The sequence below is a fragment of the Penicillium concentricum genome (genome assembly GCF_028827145.1).
Source record: "Penicillium concentricum strain IBT 3081 chromosome Unknown utg000002l_segment0_segment0, whole genome shotgun sequence".
NCBI classification, from domain to species: Eukaryota; Fungi; Ascomycota; class Eurotiomycetes; order Eurotiales; family Aspergillaceae; genus Penicillium; species Penicillium concentricum.
In genome coordinates this window covers 6,840,905-6,862,459 of record NW_026622755.1, presented here as the reverse complement: position 1 = coordinate 6,862,459, position 21,555 = coordinate 6,840,905, and the positions used below count along the sequence as shown (strand labels likewise).

Here is a 21,555-nt window from a genome sequence, read left to right as displayed (position 1 = left end):
CGGGATCGACAATGTCCACCTCATAAAGTTCGTATATGTACAGCTTATATCTATTGAAGCTCTTAGATTTTCCCAATACTAAAAGTACAACCCTTACATCCCACATTTCCGCCTAAAACAGCAATGCAACTGATTGGCTACTCGGCTCGGCTATTTGGTCAATTTACAATGCATGCCACCCCAAGAGTCTAGATTGAGTACAACAGGTATATGGGAAAAATCATAACAGGGATAAGTTATATCTTGGAAGTATTCTAGTTTATTTAGGCCGATATAAGCGGGTGGGACCGGCAAATAACTGGGTTCCTTTCCCTCTCTTCTCTTTAACCCTCTCCGCTTATTCTCTCCGCCTTTTCCTCTCCAGACTCCGGCATTCCGGTCCTGCATTTCTCTTTCTGCACCTGACTTGCATTTCTTTCGATCTGAACTTCATCGTGGATCTTGGTCGGGAATGCATACAGCGCTTGCGGGGAACACACCGTGTTGGCTCCGCCTATCACCATACGGTTATGTCACCCCATCTGATCCCCTGGTCTGTCCCTAACTTTCCTCCAGAGTGATTGCACGTTGTAGAAAGCCTTCACCCAATTTGAATCGAAAATACACCGTGATTGCTGCCGAAAATGGCTGCCATGGTGGACACCGCTCGGCCAGCTATGGTGAGCGATGCAGATCTCATGCAAGCACGAGCAGCTCTCCAGCACCAACAGAGTTCAGAAATCTCCGTTCCCCGCGAATTTATTTCCCTCATTGTTGACGAGCTCATTTACCGCCGCGAGTGTCATTCTTCCATCGCGGAAATTGAGCATGAACGCTCAACCCTTCGGAAGGAACTTCGAAAGCACACTCACATCAACGAAGCCTTTCAGAAAGAACTACGGGAGATCGGCGAAATCATCACCCAGGTCGCCCATGGCGATCTTTCACAGCGGGCCCGCATGCACCCCCTCGAGATGTCACCTGACATTGCCACTTTCAAGCAGACAATCAATACCATGATGGATCAGTTGCAGGTTTTCAGTCAAGAGGTGTCGAAGGTGGCCAGGGAGGTCGGCACGGAGGGTGTGTTGGGAGGCCAGGCGAAGATCGAGGGCATTCAGGGAATTTGGCATGAATTGACCGTCAACGTGAATGCCATGGCCAACAATCTGACCACGCAGGTCCGCGATATCACCACCGTAACGACCGCGGTTGCCAAGGGTGATTTGCAGCGCAAGGTGCAGGCGGATTGTAAGGGCGAGATATTGCTATTGAAGAATATCATCAACTCGATGGTCGATCAGCTACGGGAATTCGCATTTGAGGTCAGCCGTGTCGCGCGAGAGGTCGGGTCAGACGGTGTACTCGGCGGCCAGGCTGTTGTACACGGCGTGGAGGGTACCTGGAAGAATCTTACAGATAACGTCAATCGGATGGCATCGAATCTTACACAGCAGGTCCGCGAAATTGCCGATGTGACGACCGCTGTTGCACGTGGTGATCTTACCAAGAAGGTGACCGCGGACGTGAAGGGCGAGATTTTGGATCTCAAGCTGACGATCAATGCGATGGTTGATCGGCTAAATCAGTTCGCGTTCGAGGTCAGTCGAGTCGCACGGGAAGTAGGCACAGATGGCACGCTGGGTGGACAAGCGCAAGTCGAAAATGTTGAAGGTCGCTGGCGTGATCTAACAGATAACGTCAATACTATGGCCCAAAACCTCACTCTGCAAGTGCGACAAATCTCCAACGTGACTCAGGCCATCGCGCGCGGTGATCTTAGTACCAAAATCGAGGTCCACGCCCAGGGTGAGATCTTGACTCTCAAAGAAACAATCAATAGCATGATGGACGGGTTGGGGGAATTTGCGGGGGAACTCAAAGGCGTGGCGAGGGACGTGGGTGTCCGGGGTAAACTCGGCGGCCAGGCCAATGTTGCGGGATCTCATGGAATTTGGAGATCGATCAGTGAAGATGTCAACACGATGGCAGACAACCTGACCTCTCAGGTTCGTGCCTTTGGTGAGATCACCGAGGCGGCGATGAGTGGAGATTTCACAAAATTGATTACCGTGTCTGCCTCTGGAGAAATGGACGATTTGAAACAAAAGATCAATAAAATGATCTCGAGTCTGCGCGACAGTATTCAGCGCAACACGGCTGCTCGGGAAGCAGCAGAGCTGGCAAATCGGAGTAAGTCTGAATTTTTGGCTAATATGAGGTACGTTAATCCCTTTCCTCCGTTTCACACGATTTACGAAGCGTGATTTTCATTGGTGCTGATCGAAATATAGCCATGAAATCAGAACCCCCATGAATGGCATAATTGGGCTCTCGAGCCTGGCACTCGACACTGACGACCTCCAAGCTCCCGTGAGAGAGACTCTAAATATGGTCCATAACCTTGCCATTAGTCTTTTGACTATCATTGATGACATACTTGACATCTCCAAAATCGAGGCTAACCACATGATAATCGAGAAGACGCCGTTCAGTCTTGGCGCAACAGTGTTCAGTGTGCTGAAAGCCCTCTCTGTGGAAACCAACGAGAAGGCATTGGGTCTAGTCTACACAGTCGATGGAGAAGTACCGGATTATTTGATCGGAGACGCATATCGACTACGGCAGGTCATGTTAAACCTTGTCGGCAATGCTATCAAGTTCACAGACCACGGCGAGATCAGAGTCACGGTAAAGCGTGCACAGGACGACAAGTGCGCTTCAGACGAAACGGCATTCCAGTTTTCAGTCTCAGACCCTGGAATCGGCATTGATGAAAGCAAACTTGGCTTGATCTTTGACAAGTTCCAGCAAGCTGATGGGTCGATGACTCGTCGCTTTGGCGGCACAGGTTTAGGCCTCGCAATCTCGAAAAGGCTCGTTTCTCTCATGGGCGGTGATATCTGGGTGACGTCGAACATGGGAGAAGGAAGCACATTCTCATTTACATGCCGAGTGAAGCTAGCCCAGCCACCGCTGAGCTTTGCGGAACAGCTTGTCCCCCACCGCGGCCGGCGCGTTCTCTTCTTCGACCACGGTCTTGGGCGCACCTTCCCAATAGCCACTGTGCTCATGGAGCTCGGATTAGAGCCGGTCATTGTCACAGAGGACCAGCTAGAATGTGGCCAGTTCAAAAGTGACTGGGGCTGCAGCTTCGACGCAATCCTCATTGAAAACTTGGAGATCGCCGCAAAGCTCCGAGCCTGCGCGGACCTCCAACCCATTCCACTAGTCATTACAGCGCATACTGTATCCCTAGCGCTCAGAGCTGCCGGTGAACTCGGTATAGCATCCTATATCACAGTGCCCTGTCGACCCATTGATCTATGGAACGGCATTCTTCCGGCCCTCGGCAACCGCGCAACCCACACCCCATCAGGCTATACTCGCTCATTGGCAATTCTTCTTGCAGAGGACAATGATGTAAACCAAAAGGTCGCCGTCCGAATTCTTGAAAAATTCAATCACAACGTCACAGTCGTGGAAAACGGCCTCCAAGCCGTGAAAGAGGTCAAACACCACCGCTACGATGTGGTCCTCATGGACGTCCAGATGCCCGTTATGGGTGGCTTTGAGGCCACAGGGAATATCAGACAGTACGAGAAGATGAATGGGCTTCCCCGTACGCCGATCATTGCTCTCACTGCGCATGCTATGCTTGGGGATCGAGATAAGTGCATCCAGGCCGGCATGGACGATTACTTGTCTAAGCCGTTGGACTCTAGTCGCATGATGCAGACTATCTTGAAGTGCTCGGCTGAAAATCTTGCCTCCTCGCTGCCTGCCATTGAGGCCTGAAGAACACTCTGGTATATGGGATGAAACTGTGCCGAAAACACGATCGTTGCCAGTTTCCCACCATTGAATCCGCCTCTATACCCTCGTCCAACACTTGTTTACTGCGTATAAGCCTTTTATGGCTATCCAGTTCCGTTTCCTCCGAATGAGCTTGGAGTCATTCCTGCTCACACTAGGAAATTCCCCTCCCCCTCATTTTCGCAATCTGCGTACATCTATAGATTGCTGATGAACCCTAACATGTGTGATGAAAGCACAGACATTTTGAATTTCTATGTTTTTGAAATACCCCACCCTGTCGAGCAGTCTGTTCATCATTTTATTTTAACGATCAAATTCTGTTGTTTTAATTTCCTTTCTGTTCACGGCGTTTGGCTGCTTGACACGCGAGATGAAATAAATTCAAATCATGTCTAATGGTTTTTATGGTGAATGTACGTTGTTTTATTTATGTCCTTAAGTATACAAAGACACAGTGAGCGGCTAGAATCGGTTCCCATTGCACCGCCACTCTAGTACTCTGCCTCTTGCCCCTTCGGGTTTAGCGTCCTTACCTGGAATGACATGTAAGTATTTACTAGGGCTTACTATGGTGTTACCATGTTAGTACTGATTTGTTACTTGATACTTCTCAGGCTATCTTACTTTACCTTCTAAGTTCGCAGGACCGGGTAAAAAGGTCCAGGTACGGATAGTAAGTATATACAATATACTAGTATGTTGTACGCTATACTAGAACGTACTAATGGACGACTTACTAAAATCCTACTTAATTTACCCGGGTTCTTACTGCACCTAGTGCTTCTTCGAAGCGACAACCGGAGAGTGCGAACCCAGATACAACGGGGCATGCACATTGAAGAGAATTAGAAATAGTCTAGCTGGAAAGCTGATATCATGCTAATGGATCGTCCCGTCTTAACCGTAAATTCTGGGGATTTTTCATGAACAGGAAAGCTACAACACCTCGAACTGGATAGAAGTTCAAGAAGATTCAACCCTAATCTAGCTGAATCTGGGTTTCGCTATAAGTCTTCTACTTATCACTCACCCATGGTTCAGGTTGGCTGACACCCGGCTCAATCCCTGTAGTAGTGCCCTTACCCAGAAGAACAGTAAAGACCCCCCGTTCCAAAAATGACAAGGAGTGAGGTTCGAGATTCGGAATCTTTGAGCCGATGTTACTGTCTCCTAAAATGTAGCTTCCACCTGTTCCCCAATGCTGCGAATCAGATTGACCCTCCACATTGTCATTGATGGACGGTATCCGGCTGCCTGTGATATCCCACAGCATCACCGGAACAGAGAGGTCAGTGCCCAGGGTGTTGGCGAAATCACTGAACTTGCCCGACTCGCTGGGACCGTCGGAATAACTATTCACATAGCTGCGAGCAGTGAAGTCGTCTGCTTCGTAGCGGTCCACGGCCAAAAAATCGGGGGAGTAGGAGTCAAAAACACCAAAGGACTTGACGTAATTGACCACCTGGGAGGCCGCCTCCGTAGACGCCTTGGCATCGGCATCATAGACCGATTTGGCATCCTTAGTAGCCTGGGGACTGACCGACCAGCCGAACGAAACTGCAGGCGCTACTGTCCGCACGAGCCAGTTGACAGCGAGCACATAGCCCCGCAAGTCGTCTGTGATGCTGTCCGGGATTTGAGCCGGCACACCGCGGAAATCGAGGGCCTCCTGGAGCGGCATGCGGACAGGTAACACATAATCCGGTCCCAGATTTTCCGCCTCGCATATAGACAGGAAGTCTGGATTCACCACGTAAGTGGCTGGGGTGGAGTTTTCTGCATCACGGCCTTCTTCAGCAACCTGTAGCGATAGGATGAGATTCCCAAAGCCATGGGCGAGCGCTTGGTTGTTCTCTAATTTATTGTGGGAATCGCCACACGAGAAGTTAACAGTGTATGAGATGATCACTGGTAGTACCGGGCGGCCGTCCTTACGTTCCTTCTCCGCGTTGCGTGCAAGGCGAACTGTTTCAGCAGTGCCGGGATCCTGTTCGAGATACTCGGTGGTCTCGCCTGCGCCGTCCATACCCCCGAAGATGAACACTTCAGATGCGCGCCCCTGGACAAAGTCGGCTTGGCTGCTAGACCGCAAGCCCGTAGCCCCGCCAAATGACAAGAATGAAGACCCGGGGTTGGACATTTTGGATATGGGATGTTTGAATTTATAATGGGCAAGAATAAATCAAGGGATAGAGTGGTGTTGCATGCCTGGGTCTTTCTCCCACTTTTATATCCATATTTCATGGGAAATAGTTCCACGCAAGTAATATACATTTGAACTATCATAGCAGCAAAACATACCAGTATACCCATGCTAAGTCGTGGGGGCTGGGAGTTTTCGATTACCCTACACCTGTGCACCGATTTGCACATCCCACCCTTTCTAATGGCTTCTGATTGGCGGATCTACCCTGTTAGGTGATAGCAATATTTTGATCACTAAAACTTGATCTAAAAAATGAGTATGATACTGTAAGAGGGGCCAGAGCTCGTAATTATGCAGGAAACTGGGTAGTGCAAATCGGTGGACAGATGGCGTAGCTGATACCTGCAGATTCCAACCGAAAGGGGCTAAAACAGCCTATCATAGTGCTACCTATCCGTACTACAATATAGATCAAGAGGACCTTACACCGCTATTTTTGATAATCTTCTATCACAAGATTAAGTTCTGCACCGATCTATTGTCGCCTCATTGGTATATCAAAATTAGAAAGCAGGATCTATAAATTGACTATAACTAGTATTCTTTTCCGGCACCTGCTTGCTCTTGATTGTCTGGTCGCGGATTTTGTCTGCCACTCCTCGGACACCCAGCTGGATACGGGAGTCGCACGGGCCCGTCACGGCCATCAGCACAGGTACCTGAGGTCCACATTCTGAGTTGGCAGATTTGCCGTAATTTTAGCTTTTCCTAGTGATAGCTCTGCGATGTATGGTTATGTGATACATCGCCAAAGCGGAGACATATGACATATAAAAGATCATATAAAGAGCTCTCCCGCTCTCCCTATGATTTTTAAGAATTATCTTTGACGATATCTTTGACAATATTGAAGAAGTTTGCTCTTCTCTTTTGATTGTACACCTCTTATTCCACTGTGACATACAGACCGCGCCATTAACCGAACAAAACGAGACGAGAAGGAGCGATGGTTGTCCCTCAACTGGCCATGTACGAGGAGGAGTTGAATCAGATCCAGAACGTCGTCGATCGCCTCATTAAGGACGCCAATGCGAAGACCGTATTCATTGTGGATAACAATGGGCAGCTCATCGCTGCGAGCGGAGACGTCGACAACCTGGATACCACGTCACTGGCCTCTCTCACCGCGGGCGCCGAGACGAGTGGGATGGCGAAGCAGCTTAAAGAGAACAATGTTGCAACGCAATCTGGTGAAGGCGAAGAGGGTACCCTTTATATGCAGCTCGTAAGCTGTCGCATCATCCTGGCCGTGAATTTCGACTCCAGGACGAGCTTGGGCTTGGTCCGACTTCGGGTTCGGAAGGCGTGTGAAGAGCTGAACCATATCTCAGAGGTTCTCCTCAAGAAGGCCCAAGAGACTGGTGCCGATTCTCCGCTCACGGAGATCACCGATGAGGATATCGATAATATGTTCAGGGACTAGGCTGTGGGGCACACGCATGATCTTCATCAACTGCATAGCGCGACATCAATTGAAAAATCGGGTACTACGGAGAGTGGATAAGCAGTAAGCAGCTAGGGCTTTCTCGCCTTTTTCCTTTCTGGCCCCCTATATGTCCTAACAATGTCTAAGGGAAAACTTATTCGTGCAATTGTGAGAGTTGCTACATGAAAATAGGTATTCGGTCCCTCATTGGGGGATTGACAAGAACGCTTAACAGGGTGATGTTAGACTGCAATTTATTACTTTTGGATTCCACCCCGCGTTTGATATATATAGTTACGAAGCATTTATAACAAAAGGCAAGGAAGGGGCAGTGAATAACAACTGTCGAACATAATATTGATGCTTTGCATAGTAGAATGTATTTACTAAGAGAGTGGCAGGTGCTAATATTCTCCGGTGATATACGAATGGAACGGCCCCGGGGAGTGGGGTACGTACTTAGACGGCGTTCTACGATCCACAGTAACGATCTAGAAGGTAGGCATTGCAAGGGATTTTAAATATCTATCCGGCAACTTTCGAGCAGTAAAAGCGCACTAATGCCTGTTCTGGTACAAGTTATGCAAGATCGCGTTGCCTTCAGCGCGGAGAGCGCTGAAACGTATTCCCAAGTGCCAATCTCAATTTTGAAAACTATATTGACCACCAACATATAAGCTACAGTGCCAAGGGCCTTAAAATAGGGGGTCATTGTTACAATGAGGATTAGTTATGTACTGTCTTAAGCCACCGAATGCAACTCACGAGCGGCTTATAGGTGGAGATATGTGGCTGTGAACGCTGCCGAGGTTTCCGGGGCCAATTAATATGCCAGGATGGCAAAGGCAGCAATATAGATGTAATTAGACTTATGCTGAAATTGTATCCGAGGGCTGTGTTGCATTTCAGACAGGTGGATGCAAGATCGTGCATGTATGATCGTGCATGCATGCTTGTTCAGATTTGGCAGGTGTCTTCCGAAGTGATTGTTGGAACAACCTCGCTGCGCCCCAATAAACCGGTTCCAAGAATGGCAATTCGCTTCTACGGAATTGCATTGGGCTTTCCTAGCAGAGCACCAGTTCATAGCTAGCGGGGCCTACGATTATGAAAGGCAAGGTCACAACTGCCATACCCGGCAGCCTACTCGTAACTAATTCCAATTAAACTTCAATGGTGTTACATCTAGAAAAGTAAACCACTTGGCCAAATATAAAGAGACAGTCCCCTCTACATCGAATATCAGTTGCAATTCCCGAAGTTCATTCCTTCAATACATCACATCCAGACTACAAACAAACCTTTTTCCAGCCTAGTCTCTATAGATCGACAATGAAGTTCACTTTCATCAGCTCCGCCCTCTTCTTGGCCACCGCGACCCTGGCATCTCCCGGCGGAGAGTCTATCGCCAACGCCATGAGCACCAGCAGTGCCGCGGCCGTGTCAACCTTGACCGACGATGCAGCCTCTGTCAGCTCCCACGAGGCAAGCAAGGCTTCCGAGGCCGCTAGCAAAGTTTCCACCAGCGTCTCTAGCCAAGACAATCTCACTTTGTCCGGCACCGTCAACCCAACCACCTCTACCCAGTCTACCAGCACGACTAGTTCGACCTCCAGTGGTTCTAGCGAGACCACCTCCACCACTGCTTCCTCCACTATCAACGGCGCTTTCGCTCGTCCTACCGCCATCGGTGGTGCTGCTGCTGGTATGGCCGGCGTCCTTGGAGTTTTTGTTGCCCTGTAAAGGGTTGATACAACATGTGTGTATATAGTCTATCTAGCCTGACCGCCCACAATGAAGTAAATATGCAATCTACCGCGATTGTATGTACCTATTCTCATCCGACTCGCCAAATCATACCTCTTCCTGAAAATAAGATTAGCGCATGGTGGAATCCTTTTTGTAGCTTAGTTGCCATTTTCTCCGTTCTATAGACCTCGGGGTACAGGGGATCGAAACCGCTGAGAAGCCTCTGCGAAATATAGAACAGCCTCGATTGTCATCATCTGACTGACTTCCCTTACCGTATTCCCCAAGTCACCTAAAGATGAGCTGCGCGATTCAATGCTCCTCCATATCTCCCCCATGATATCCTCTGCTTATTCATATAGTCAACAGGGTAGCCAAAAAAAAAAAAGAAATAACATTGGACTCCTGTTAAGGGTACTGGCGAAGGGGAGGAAGAGGAAGAAGAAACATTATAGTTGATTCTAGCAAAGAGCAGGGTCTTTATATCCTCCCAGTCAAGCAAGCTCTCAGTCTGACAAACAAACCAAAGGACAGTCTGAAGACGGTCCATAGACGGGACGGTCTGATATCCAACAACTCCTGCTTCCGGAAAGCTGGAAATCAATTCCTCCAACATCGCACGTTACGAGGAATCAGAGGTAATAGAATATGACAGATTGAATAGGAAATTTAGGGGTCAAGAGACTGTCATTAATGTGCCATAGCCTACATATCTAGGCTAGTCCAGGGTATACAGCCCCGATAACATAATGTATGGCCTGTCTCTCTTATTCTCAACATATAATATTATTATCCTAGTTTACATTCTCTGGCGTCGAGCTTGGACTTGACCATTACCAAAGGTCCGCCTTTCCCGGTGCCTAACATCAGGTGCAAGTGCAACCCCGGCTTTTCTATAGCGAAACTGACAGGAGAGCGATGATAATAATCAACGCTAAACAGGTGAAGAGCACCGCAAAGATCAGCAGTAACCGTCGAACCTCCCTATTTATGATTGCTTTGATCCTCGAATTCACCTCCTGCTTATCATTGCCGCTAGGAAACGGATTCTCTGGCATGTCGTGACCCAGAAACTTACATAGCGGACCCCATCCGTCTGTAATCTTGTATTCAAGCAATTCCATATTTCTCTCGGCAGCCATCTCCCGCACACGGTCGTAGTGCTTTTGATAGGTTTGCTTTCCATTTTTCTCAAAATTGCCACCGAAGAAGTCAGACAAGGCGTACATCATGACTGGTCGGGTCCATCGGTTGGGGCTGCGCGTTATCGTAGCGAGAAAGGAGATCAAGGAAGCCCGTCGAGTGAAAGCATTAGCAACGAGTGTTTTTTGAACCGAGCTAAATTATGGATTAGATTCTAACTGCGAAGAAAGATATGATTGACGGAGAGTTAGGAAACTCACTCGAACCATGCATCAATGTCACGGTTTGTTAAGATGATCTTCGCGTTCGGGTATGCAGTCATCAACTCCTCTGCAAAGCATGCCGTAGGAACATCACACACAGCCTTCGCACCCAACGATATCAGATATTAGGCCCAAAGTTATATGTCGATGGAGCACTCACCTGGTAATCCCCCAGCAGTTGATCCCAGTCCTGCTTGACAAATGGCTCTCCTACGCCGTCGTACTTTGCCCTCATAGCCCGGAGCCACATTTCACAGTCCCGTGGGTACTCCACGGCTGCTGCATAACCATGATATGTGCCATCATATCCCAGATGAATCAAGGCTTTTCGAAGTGCTGTATCAACATATTCAGCTATGTGATCCAAAGCGGTGTTCAAAGGAAAGAGATATAGAGATGAGACTGCCCTATTAAGTGGAAACTCACATTCAGTACCTGTTCGGCTTAAGCCCAGCACGAGAACTCGCATTGGCACAGTGCGCCCACATTTTTCCTCGTCTTTATCATGAAATGATTCGACAGGTTCCTTGACATCCGCGAGGTACTGTTGAAGCGGAGCAAACATGTCTCAAGCACTTCGAAAAAATGCTTGACTCGAAGCAGGAGTCAATGAGAGGTTTCTTGTTGTCCGGGAAAAGACCTCTGAAGGACGGAAGGAGAAATAAGTAATCCTTATAGGGGTCAGACTTTCATGTAATAGAAACCTCTGATCCGCGTTTTGCCATCCACATTCGGGCATCCCATATGGGCCAGTACTATTGTGGCTGTGAACAATGGTCAAATAGGACGCGTACTTGTCTCAAGCGTAGTTAGGGAGCTATTCCAGGGGCTCGAATTCTGGGTACACTCCAATACAATGGTGGCTGTGGCTTTTGTGAGAACCTTAATCTAGACCCATTGCGCAGGCAATCAATCCTTTTGCCTGGTAATTTGATCATAAGCAAGCAGGGGTTTATGCATTCCGGATATTTTATTCACAAAATTCAAGGTCCACTTGGCCCAATGTATGTGTCCCAAGTATTCCTACTACACTGCCACGACCCGTGTACGCGAGAGCGAAGGGACTGCAATTGATGCATAGGACCCTCAAATCAAGCATAGAGCGGAAATTCATGCCAGATCCGACTCAAAGTGCGTTTCTGGTGCTGGTCTCTCAGCGCACAGAAGTTTCAATTTGCCTTAGCGAACGATTACCAACGCCCAAGATTTTCCGCCGGTATGCAAAATTTGCTCACACATTAGCGCATGTTTCAAAAATATGCTAGAAAGCTCAAGGACTGACCTGTGATCTTCCCAGATCACCACTCAAGTATCCTCACTAGGGCTCGAGGAAGTCTGACGTCCAACGGCCGAATATCGAAACCACAACAAGGAGGGGAGTCTACCAGAGCGCCTATATCACCGACCCCTATTACCTATTTCAAGATGAATATCTTTCCTTCGAAGGGGTATCTGAGCTTGGAGCAAAAGCGAACTTGGTTGCATGGACTGCCTACGTTGCCTCAAGTAACGCCGTTCGGCTGTCTTGTCACCGTATATATCCTCAACGTGGTTGCATGGGGAGCTATGGACTTCCTCCTATTCTGCAACGTATCACCAGCAATGTGTCATCCGACCTGCGATGATCCGAATTCGTCCCGCCTTCAATGGATGGAGATAGACAGCCAGATCCTTGTGGCATTACTGTGTATGCCTGCATTCGGGCTTGCGCCATTGCGATACCGTGATCTGTACTTCTTGCTGCGATATCGACTGTCTCGCAACAAAGACTGTTTGCATAGACTTGCTGAGTACAACAAGGATTGGTTCAAGCTGGATGGCAAGGTTGATGCAAAATCCAACCTGACGAAGATTGAAGTTGCAAGTGGGAGTGCAGAAGATCAGCGAGGTCGAGATTCACTCTCAGGCATCTCACTTAGCCTGGTAGATTCGGGAGCCATGCCTTTATCGACGAAATTGTGGAAACTGGATTTCGTGGTTTGGTGCAAGGCGATAAACACGGCCGTCCAAGCCGCCTTAGCTGGGTTTATGTGGGGATATACTCGCTTTGATCGCCCTTCATGGTCGACAAAGACCTTCATGTCCCTTACATTCAGCTCCATTGTTATGGCTAAGCTCACGATGTTCTTGGAAGCTAGGCGAGTTCGAAAGTCTGAAGAGAATATAGGCCTCACAGTCCTGGTATGAATCTAACACTCGAAGAGGAGGTAGTTTATGATATTCCCATACAATGGTCACTTTCTGTCATTCTCAAACTTAATTCCGACCCTGGTTTTCACAAACATGTACGGCTACTCCGTAGACATAATTTTGCTAGGCGTTTTTAATCTCATCTCTATTGGTCTGGGAGAATAGCCCTAACAGAAGAACAGAAACTGATGCTTGGCAGTGGCGCAGTTTCCTTGGCGAGTTTACTAGAGGCGGAAGGCGAAAGCTTTTTCTCTACACGTGACCAGGGGTATAGCTCTCTGAACTGTTCCTGCACTCTTTTTAGGTCTTACATTGATAACCCTTATTCAAAATAAGTGCAGGGGTTATCAAGCCATTCAGAGAACATGTTAGAGTATCCAGCGAGATCCCTTTTGTGCAAGATCTACAGTTGGGCCATATTGAACCCCAACCAAAACAGGAGATCCGGCACAGATGTGCCGAGCATCCAAACAAAGGCAATATTCGGTAAGATTGGAAGATGTCAGCCTATTCCAACAGGTTATATGGTTCTCCCCACAGCGGGTGGAATCCACAAATGGACCCTCGCTAAGGATTTAGTACATGTATATTGGTTGTACTCCTCTTTTCTACTGAGATTGACAAATGAGGGTCCAACTACACAACTAAGCCAAGGACTTCTCAGGGAACAAGGTTTAAGCCGGCAGTGCTAGACTCCGCTTAGAGTCGGAGAAACAGGATTTATTGCTGTCAACGATATATCCAACAAAGTCGTATGATTTTGGTCAATCGGCCTCACAGGATACTTGGTGCTATACGTATGAACGATATTTCCAACTTGTCTATTTGAGCAAGGTGCAGTTCTATCTTCATTTACAGATTGACAGCTGGTCGTAATCCGCACAATTCATGCTAAGTCCTCCCCTAACTATGTCCCCTCTGGTGGTTCTGCGCCTCGCAGTACCAGCGGCAAGAAGGCCCATTACAATATGGGGGGGGGAAGGGTTATGACCAAGAAATAACAACCAAGCATGTTTGTTCTAGGCCTGCACTTGTTCTTTGTCTCGTTGGTACCAAGGCGGTTACTTTTACCTTGTTGGTTCGTCGTCTTCTACACAGCCTACTACTTTGTCGTGGCATGGCAATGGGGCGTAATCCGTGATTTCTGTTTTCATAGCACAATCATAAAACCTGGACATTATTTCTCTGCCTGCATAAAAAGAATTCGTCTAACCTTGGTAGATCTAGCTGCGCCACTAGGGAAGAACTAAAGGGCCTAGAATGTCTCCTATATAATATTTAGGATATATTTGGTATCTTCACCGACAAAAGCAGCCGAAAACGCATCCAGACCATTCCTTTACTTGCAGATCATCCTTTGGAAATATGAATATGCATGATTTAGTTTGTGAGGTATCTTATCTTTCTTACCAACCGGTTAAGCTTACCTTCGATTCACCTATCTAATATCTTTATAGAAGCCTCTCCAAGATGATCAAAAGATCATCACATCCGAGAAGCTGAAAATAGACCGCGAGCGAGACAAAACTCGCGGAGAAGAGCTCTTGCGTGCAATTTACCTGGCGCAGAAAAATAAGATCCAAATTACCAGGGCTTGTCTACAGTTTACTGGGAAGATGTTAAAGTTGGTGGAAAAGTTGGAGGAGAGCATTGAAAGTTTGGAGGTCATGAATAAAAGGCAGAGTGTACTTATTAGTGGACTAGAAGATGAAATTAAGTGAGAGGACTGGCTTATCTGTGATCTAACTCTTTGAAATATGTATTCTCTTACTTACATATAAATCAGGTCGTATCCTGGCCGACTATTGAAATATCCCGAACAATTGGCTTATCCTTTCCACAAAAGGTTGAAGATAAGTGAGGACTTAGTATCTTTCACTTCATCCACCTTGTCAAAGTCTTATTCTTCAGACCACTGTGTTGAATTCTACATTTTGGCTGGCGAAGCCAATAATGCCTCGAGGGATGACGAGTTGGTTCTTCTAGGCGACAACCTCAACAGAACATCACGAAAACCGATTATCAAATCTGCTCAACTCAGCCACAATCTCATACATCTATTTAAATTGATTGAATATTGAATATGGGCTGTGGGACCGGTCAAGTACTTCATTCTTCGACCAATGATATGAACGGTATTGTCGTCATAAACCGGCTCAGCATCCTTTTCAACCTTGATTCTCCCCCTAATAAAAGATGCTCAGTAGGAAATGATCTTCCCTATCCAGGAACCTATTTACTAGTGTACTTATACTAACCAAACTGTTGTACTGTAACATAGAGCCAGTCCTTTTTAGTTCCTTGGCTTGAGATGGACCAAGAGCCTGTTCTTTTCCCACAACATGAATGTCCTCTGGTTCTCCCAACCAACCGACTCCGGAACCAAAGATAGGTCAAAATTGTATATGACCTTGGCGAGGATGAGTCGCATTTCGTGGTATGCAAGGCTGAATTTATGGTAAGTTAGTGACCTCGTTCATCGGCAACCTAGGTAACAACAGGCTCCACTTACTTCTTTCCAATGCAGTTTCGAGGACCATATGAGAACGGTTGGAAAGCGAACTTGTCATCACTGGCGAATCTAATATCATCGGTCCAGCGCTCAGGGAGAAATTCATTTGGTCGAGTGAAATTCTTGGGATTGCGATACGTTACCCACTGGCTCACTGAGATAGCAGTCTATCCATTCCATTAGTGTTCCATCGCTTGAGCAAGTAGATAATAGAACTCACATTTCCTGGGACGTGTTCTCCGCAAACCAAGAGCCCATCACTCGGAGTTACTCTAGGCATACCCGCAGGAACCGGGGGATAAATTCGCAGACCCTCGTCAATACATGCATTCAAGTATTTCATTCCAGCCAGCGTGGTAATATTGATATCCGAATCACGTTTGAAAGTGTGGCGAACCTCACTTGTGAGCTTACCAAGCTTGTCGGGGCTCAGTAAGAGTTGGTATGTCAGGCCACTCAAGGCCGTGGCTGTAGTTTCAGTGCCAGCAGCCATGAAGATCTGCGAGTTTGCGTACATCTCCTCGCGGGTGAGACGCAGTTTTCCCGTTTGGGCCATGACCAGACCCCAAATATCCGGCCGAGTTAGTTCCTGGTTAACCCGTTTATCAACACGCTCCTTGCACTTGTCATGGTGTGCAATGCTAGCCTCAACCAGCGATTGTGGAATGAGTGCCCGAAGAAAGACAGAAGTCCAGGGATAGTAGCCCGCCAATCTGAGAATTGCATTTGTTTTGACATTGTCGAAGATAAACGAAACCCAGTCACTATTGCCGGTTCCAGTGAGCAAATTGAGGGTGTCTCCAAAGGTTAAGTCACCCATAATGTCGAATGTGGCAAGGTTGTACATGCGCACCATTTCAACTTCGGTATTTGGGTTTTCTTGGACCACCGTTCGAAGCCTTGAGGTAAGCATATCCGCATAGCGGCTAATCAGAGGCTCTTGCTCTCTCAGGGCTTTGTCTGAGAATGCGTGCGAGAAGTTTCGCCGAAAGCGAGCATGATCTGGGCCCCCAGCCCGAATGATATCAGGTGCCCCGTTGAACGACGAACCGTAAAACCGGGGATCCTTCTCGGTGGTTTTAATACCTGCACATGCATGGCCATAAATCCCTCTCCATGCTTCGCTGGTGGCGTAGCTGAGCTCGTCCGGGGCAATACGGACCGCATCGCCGTACCTAACGTGTATGCCTTGCACCCATTCGATAAGATCACCTCTTAAAGTGTGGTAGAGATGGGGGACTCGGGTGACTGCTGAGAGCTTTGGACCTGGGTATTTGCGGAGAGGATTGATGAATAGTTGATAGACGCAGTTCATCACAATCAAGATGATAACCTGTAGCGAAGGTGGAAAAAAGCTCAGCAGTGCACCAGATAACCTGAAATTGAGAGAGCTTACTGTGCCGGCAACCACCGAAAAATACTGCAAGGTGTTCTGCATGGATTGAAGCATCATGTCTTCAATATTTTTGTTCAATTTTCCAAATTTGCAAGGACAAAAGGATATTCATGTGAAATCAAAGATGTAATGGATTATAATATAAGATTATGGGGAGCATACAAGTATATATAGTCAAGTATCTAAACGAAGACCCCCGTGCCCGTATTCTCTTAGGGATCTTCAGCCAAATTCAGCTTCTATGCGCTCACCCTGTGCATAAACTGCATAACTAGTTGTCGCACAAAGCCAAACATCACATTCTAGACAGTGCTGCCTGCTCTTGGCTTCAATCTCATTGATAGAATTGCCCCCGCTTTCGAGACCTCTGCCAATTTTTCTTAAACCACTGCAGATCTTTGCTAATGATCATGTAGAGTGGGATTCGGAGCAGGTCGATCAAGGTGGAGAGAGGACTCTAGGTTCTGCAGTAAGAACCCACTCCGAGAACCGCATAGCCGAAGGAATCTCGATTATTTAATTTATGAAAAGCAGCGTATTCATCCCCTAGGAACTAGCAAACAATTGCTTAGTCTACTAGCAAGCAATGGGAGATGGAATCATCCAGCAATATATGTAGACTCTACCTTTCTAGGGCTTACATTTGCACTTTTGTGGCCTGTGAAGTTAATGGACAACATACAGACTCTTGTAGTTATGGCCAAATCAATATGTATGTTGCTGTCATATATACGTACTCCCAAAAAAAGACAAAAAGGAAGACATAAAATGCAAGATGCAGGGGGTATCAAACAACCACCAAAAGCAAAAACCTATACCAAAAGCAAGAAAATACAAACTAGACCTCTCCACGAATTCTCTGATCCAATCCAGCATTCACTCTATACTTCTCCTTCTTAACCCCCTTCCCCTTAGAAATCCGATCCCCCTGCCACCGCTGCCAAATATCATCATCACGCTGCATATTCCTCCTCCCATAACCGAGGTACTCGTCAAATCGTTTCCTAAGCCTAGAGTCCTCAGGTACGACATGAACAGGTATTTTACCCGTAGTGGAATCCACCACGAATGATTGAATAGGGTGCAAGATGAATTCTTTCAGTAGGCCCATGCTGATCTTGTGCGCTTTTGATACGATATCGCGTAGCGAGTCGCTGAAGGCTATGAAGAGGGAGAGGAAGATTATTCCGAAGGATGCCGGGCCTAGAGGATATTAGTTGTAAGTATTGATATGGTAATTGGATGACACGGACCGGCTATCTCGAACATTTCGCCTAGGGTTGGGTTTGTCTGTTCGCCGCTCCATTCTCGGGCGTTGATTCCGAAGAGGGAGGTGAAGAAGGATAGAGGGAGGAAACTTGGATTGTCAGTGATGTTGAGGTTGGTGTGGAGAGTATGGAAACTTACACAACGCTGAATATGGTAAAGACCATTACTGCTCGAGATTGTGTTTGAGCGACTTCAGCCTGCCATCGAGTCATTTTTGCTTCGTCGACATTCGCCTGTTTCTGCTTCAGATCTAGAAGGGTTTCCACCTAGGCTTGGTTAGTAGATAGAAATATCATGCAGGGGGCGTGGAAACTAACGGCTTTCTGCGCTAGATGGCTGCTTTCTTTCATCTCGTTGATTTGTGCACGATATCCGTCAATCCGCTCTTGTGCTGTATTGAGGAATTCTTTCCCGTATCCACCCCTGCTGTCAAAATATTTGACCATACTTTTGATAACGGTGTCTTGTTGATCGAGCAGCTTTAAGATGGTGGATAGCTCATCCTCGATATCGCGCAGTTCGAGTAGAACGGAGAGATCTTCTCGGTTTCGACGAGCAACCTGGAATTCTTTATATTCCTGCTGGGCAGCTGTCATTATCTTGCCATCTGAAGTGCGATCATGATCCACTGGGCGGTTGGTGAAGCCTCTGTTTCTAAAGCGCTTGAAAGATTTGGTGACAGATTCGGTCTGACTTTGTTAACACAAGCAAATTGAGAAACTGAAAGGAATAACTCATACCAATATGCTAATTGACTCCTCAAATATCCGCAATACCTGCAGATCATGATGCAGAGTCTTGTCGAGGAGGACGGTGACAGAATGCAGCATAATGAGAGCAGCCAAGTCACCAGCCGTCTCAAAGCGACGCGAGAGATCCCCATTCAACTCATTGTAAATGCTGCTATGCAAGTTAGACTGTTCAAAAAGTTTTCCCTCGGAGGTATTAGCTTCCTGATTTGGAAAGAAAGTAACAACAGTCTTCTGATCAACAATCCAGAGCCAGAGCTGATCAACCATCAGGACATTCCCATCCATAAACTCGCCGGTCTCCTCGTTATCGGGATCATCCTGTGCAGAATGTAGATACTCTTTTAGCTGATCATCAATGCGCGCCGGTCTGCGAGTTCGTTTCCAGAGCATCTGGTCATCGTCGCGAGCGATGGTCGAGCGCAGATTGGGATACCCGTATTGATCGAGTGTGCGGCGGAAGTGTACCGGAGGCTCACAGCCGAGGTAGGTCCAGATGAGCTGGGCTTCCAGGCTTGCTTTTGAGATTCGGCCAGGGACGGGTCTGGATCGGCCTTGGTTGAGGCGGTCTTCGACTACTTTGCGCCGTTGAATTAGGTTACGGTATGTATCCCAGTGAAGCTGGAGTGAGTTAGCAGAGTGGTGGAAGGAATACTTGGCTAACGAGAAGTACTGACGTAGGGAGACTGAAATGAATATATGTTAGCACTGATAGTCATATGGAGGAGTTGAAGCATACGTATAGAGCGAGTTGAGGGTCCTCGGTAGAATCAGAAGGGCTTTGTGCAGAAGGAGTTTGTGAAACATCCATTTGTCTTGAGTGAATACACGCGGGCTTGACGAAACGTGCGTGAGGCTCGAGATGACGAGCTCTATTGAGCCGGTGATACCAATTTTCGTCATTGATGAATTTTCGAACACTGCAAAAGATAGTCAGCAACTTTCAAGATCTCATGGAGTTAATATGCCCTACAAATTAGGCTCTTGACTATCTTGACATGCTCGGCGGATAACCTGGGATACCCAGCCGGTATGCGTATATGGTACATGAATCCACATCAATTTCTCTGTATCGGCTTCAGGTCGATCGAAACGTGGAACTGCTCGAGGTATATCCGCGACGTCGGCATTCTGGCTGATACGATCGCGAGTGGATTTCGGTATCGCCAGGAAAGGCGATTGCACAGGTTGCGATGTAGAAGCGCTCCTATTATGTATTAGATAGGGGTTTGACCTAAGCATTGGGGTGTAATATTCTTACGAAGGTGGCCGTTCAATGCTCCCCTGGGAACTGCTGTCAGAAGTGCTCCGACGATGAGATCGCGTCAATGGAAAGAATCCCAGTGCCTTACTAAGGGAGCTCTTTCGTTTCGGCTCCTGTGGCGGAGGTGGAGTTTCACTCGGTATGTCATTCGAGTAGTCCTCCATATCTGCTTTGGTGATGTGGATCTGTGGAGATGGACCGGATGGATCATCAAAGCTTCGTCTGTATGGTAGAGGCGGTCGCAGGGGCCTTGGTGTCACGTCATGATGGCCGTGATGATGGTTGTGATGATGGTTGTGATGATGGTTGTGATGATGGTCATGTGGATCAGAGCCAGAAGCAATGTAAGATGAGCGAGGACTATCATAACTGCTGATTGACGAGTCGTCCAAGCCACTGGGCTGAACTCGACCTAGTCTCTCCCGAAGGCAAGCCGACGGACCCCGGGAGAGGTAATCTTCTAACGACACCTTGGTCGACCATAGCTTGAGGGGACTTTCATCACTGACGCCCAGTGCCGTATCCTCAAAGAAGCCGTTGATTTGAACCATGACTTGCTGCTCTACGCCCAGCGGCGTATCCTCGCGCTTTGATATTTCCACAGCAGTCTCAACGGCATCACCCAACTCATTTAGAAATCGATCTCGTGTTGACTCCTGACCATGGAAAGTTGCCGTCCCCGTATGGTCGGTTGCCATGGGCAGTTCTTTTTCATTCTCAATATCCAACAAACCCGACCGAATCGAAGTAATGGGAACATGAAACTCCAACATTTTATTGGTCTCAGCGTCAATCACACGCATAGTTGAGTCCACAGTTTCGAGAAAAGACCAGACCTTCATATCGGCTGAAAGAGTCTTGAACTGGTTTGATAGATGCCACAGGCGCTCTTGGCGGGGACGCAACTGCTTCCTGAGCGCTGCCGGTGTGTCATGCTGCAGATGCAAGAGATGGCGAATACTAGCAGCATACTCATCGGCGGAGAGATAGGTCGAACCTTGGTGGGGAGTGGCAAAGAAGGCGATACCATGACAGCTGGTTAAGATGGACTGGCTCGGCTCCCGTGATGCCAGCGCTAGAGCTGCTTTAACAACGAGACCCCCAGTGCTGTGACAGATGAGGAAGATGGGACGTCGAGTTGGCTGATGAAATGGTGAGAAATTTATTTTAGGGTGTGGAAAGGGAAGAGTATAGCAGACCTCATTTTTCCGCTCGGTACGTAGTTGATTCAAGAGTCGCTCACCCAAGGTGTCGATTTTATCATCACGCAGATCTCCATAGTTATACAGCAGGACTCGTGCTCGAGGGATCTGCTTTAGCAGTTCAAGTTCAAGCCAAGAGGATTTCGCGCCATGCGCTATCCATGTCTTTCTATGATGGGCACCGATAGGCGGGACGGCGACAATACTGAATGAGTTAATATATGAATATAATAATAAGGAATAGATACTTACTCGACATTAGTATCTTTTTCAACAGCAATGGGCTCAAACCATGAGCGCGTCTGGTCTGTTATGGGTGGCCGTGAAGTCATATTGCCTTTTTGTTGAACATATGTTGCAGGATTACAGAATTATAGACATGCAGAAC

The 21,555-nt window shown here is 47.5% G+C and overlaps 9 protein-coding genes across 9 annotated transcripts; 5 read left to right on the top strand and 4 right to left on the bottom strand.

Moving 5' to 3' along the window:
• Window positions 1–623: 623 nt before the first annotated feature.
• Window positions 624–3,777, top strand: N7517_006325 (CheY-like superfamily; the record flags this gene model as incomplete). Its single annotated transcript, XM_056724055.1, has 2 exons — window positions 624–2,200; window positions 2,274–3,777. 2 exons carry the CDS (start codon window positions 624–626, stop codon window positions 3,775–3,777), a joined length of 3,081 nt encoding a protein of 1,026 aa, XP_056580305.1.
• A 1,036-nt stretch (window positions 3,778–4,813) lies between these two features.
• On the bottom strand, window positions 4,814–5,938 carry N7517_006324 (uncharacterized protein; the record flags this gene model as incomplete). Its single annotated transcript, XM_056724054.1, has 1 exon — window positions 4,814–5,938. One exon carries the CDS (start codon window positions 5,936–5,938, stop codon window positions 4,814–4,816), a length of 1,125 nt encoding a protein of 374 aa, XP_056580304.1.
• Window positions 5,939–6,950: 1,012 nt separating this feature from the next.
• On the top strand, window positions 6,951–7,427 carry N7517_006323 (roadblock/LC7 domain-containing protein; the record flags this gene model as incomplete). The annotated part of the gene is made up of 1 exon (XM_056724053.1): window positions 6,951–7,427. One exon carries the CDS (start codon window positions 6,951–6,953, stop codon window positions 7,425–7,427), a length of 477 nt encoding a protein of 158 aa, XP_056580303.1.
• Window positions 7,428–8,762: 1,335 nt separating this feature from the next.
• Window positions 8,763–9,173, top strand: N7517_006322 (uncharacterized protein; the record flags this gene model as incomplete). The annotated part of the gene is made up of 1 exon (XM_056724052.1): window positions 8,763–9,173. One exon carries the CDS (start codon window positions 8,763–8,765, stop codon window positions 9,171–9,173), a length of 411 nt encoding a protein of 136 aa, XP_056580302.1.
• Window positions 9,174–10,072: 899 nt separating this feature from the next.
• N7517_006321 (sulfotransferase family protein) lies at window positions 10,073–11,129 on the bottom strand (the record flags this gene model as incomplete). Its single annotated transcript, XM_056724051.1, has 4 exons — window positions 10,073–10,517; window positions 10,583–10,686; window positions 10,746–10,939; window positions 11,012–11,129. Coding segments are annotated over 4 exons (861 nt in total), but the record flags the coding sequence as incomplete, so codon positions are not given.
• Window positions 11,130–12,010: 881 nt separating this feature from the next.
• On the top strand, window positions 12,011–12,772 carry N7517_006320 (DUF2985 domain-containing protein; the record flags this gene model as incomplete). Its single annotated transcript, XM_056724050.1, has 1 exon — window positions 12,011–12,772. The coding sequence occupies one exon, from the start codon at window positions 12,011–12,013 to the stop codon at window positions 12,770–12,772; it is 762 nt and encodes a 253-aa protein (XP_056580300.1).
• Window positions 12,773–14,146: 1,374 nt separating this feature from the next.
• N7517_006319 (uncharacterized protein) lies at window positions 14,147–14,496 on the top strand (the record flags this gene model as incomplete). The annotated part of the gene is made up of 2 exons (XM_056724049.1): window positions 14,147–14,158; window positions 14,233–14,496. 2 exons carry the CDS (start codon window positions 14,147–14,149, stop codon window positions 14,494–14,496), a joined length of 276 nt encoding a protein of 91 aa, XP_056580299.1.
• A 572-nt stretch (window positions 14,497–15,068) lies between these two features.
• On the bottom strand, window positions 15,069–16,740 carry N7517_006318 (cytochrome P450; the record flags this gene model as incomplete). Its single annotated transcript, XM_056724048.1, has 4 exons — window positions 15,069–15,222; window positions 15,288–15,454; window positions 15,508–16,620; window positions 16,684–16,740. The coding sequence occupies 4 exons, from the start codon at window positions 16,738–16,740 to the stop codon at window positions 15,069–15,071; spliced, it is 1,491 nt and encodes a 496-aa protein (XP_056580298.1).
• Window positions 16,741–17,521: 781 nt separating this feature from the next.
• On the bottom strand, window positions 17,522–21,499 carry N7517_006317 (uncharacterized protein; the record flags this gene model as incomplete). Its single annotated transcript, XM_056724047.1, has 10 exons — window positions 17,522–17,886; window positions 17,937–18,040; window positions 18,091–18,218; window positions 18,270–18,641; window positions 18,693–19,322; window positions 19,379–19,387; window positions 19,441–19,621; window positions 19,675–19,908; window positions 19,963–21,372; window positions 21,420–21,499. 10 exons carry the CDS (start codon window positions 21,497–21,499, stop codon window positions 17,522–17,524), a joined length of 3,513 nt encoding a protein of 1,170 aa, XP_056580297.1.
• Window positions 21,500–21,555: the final 56 nt, after the last annotated feature.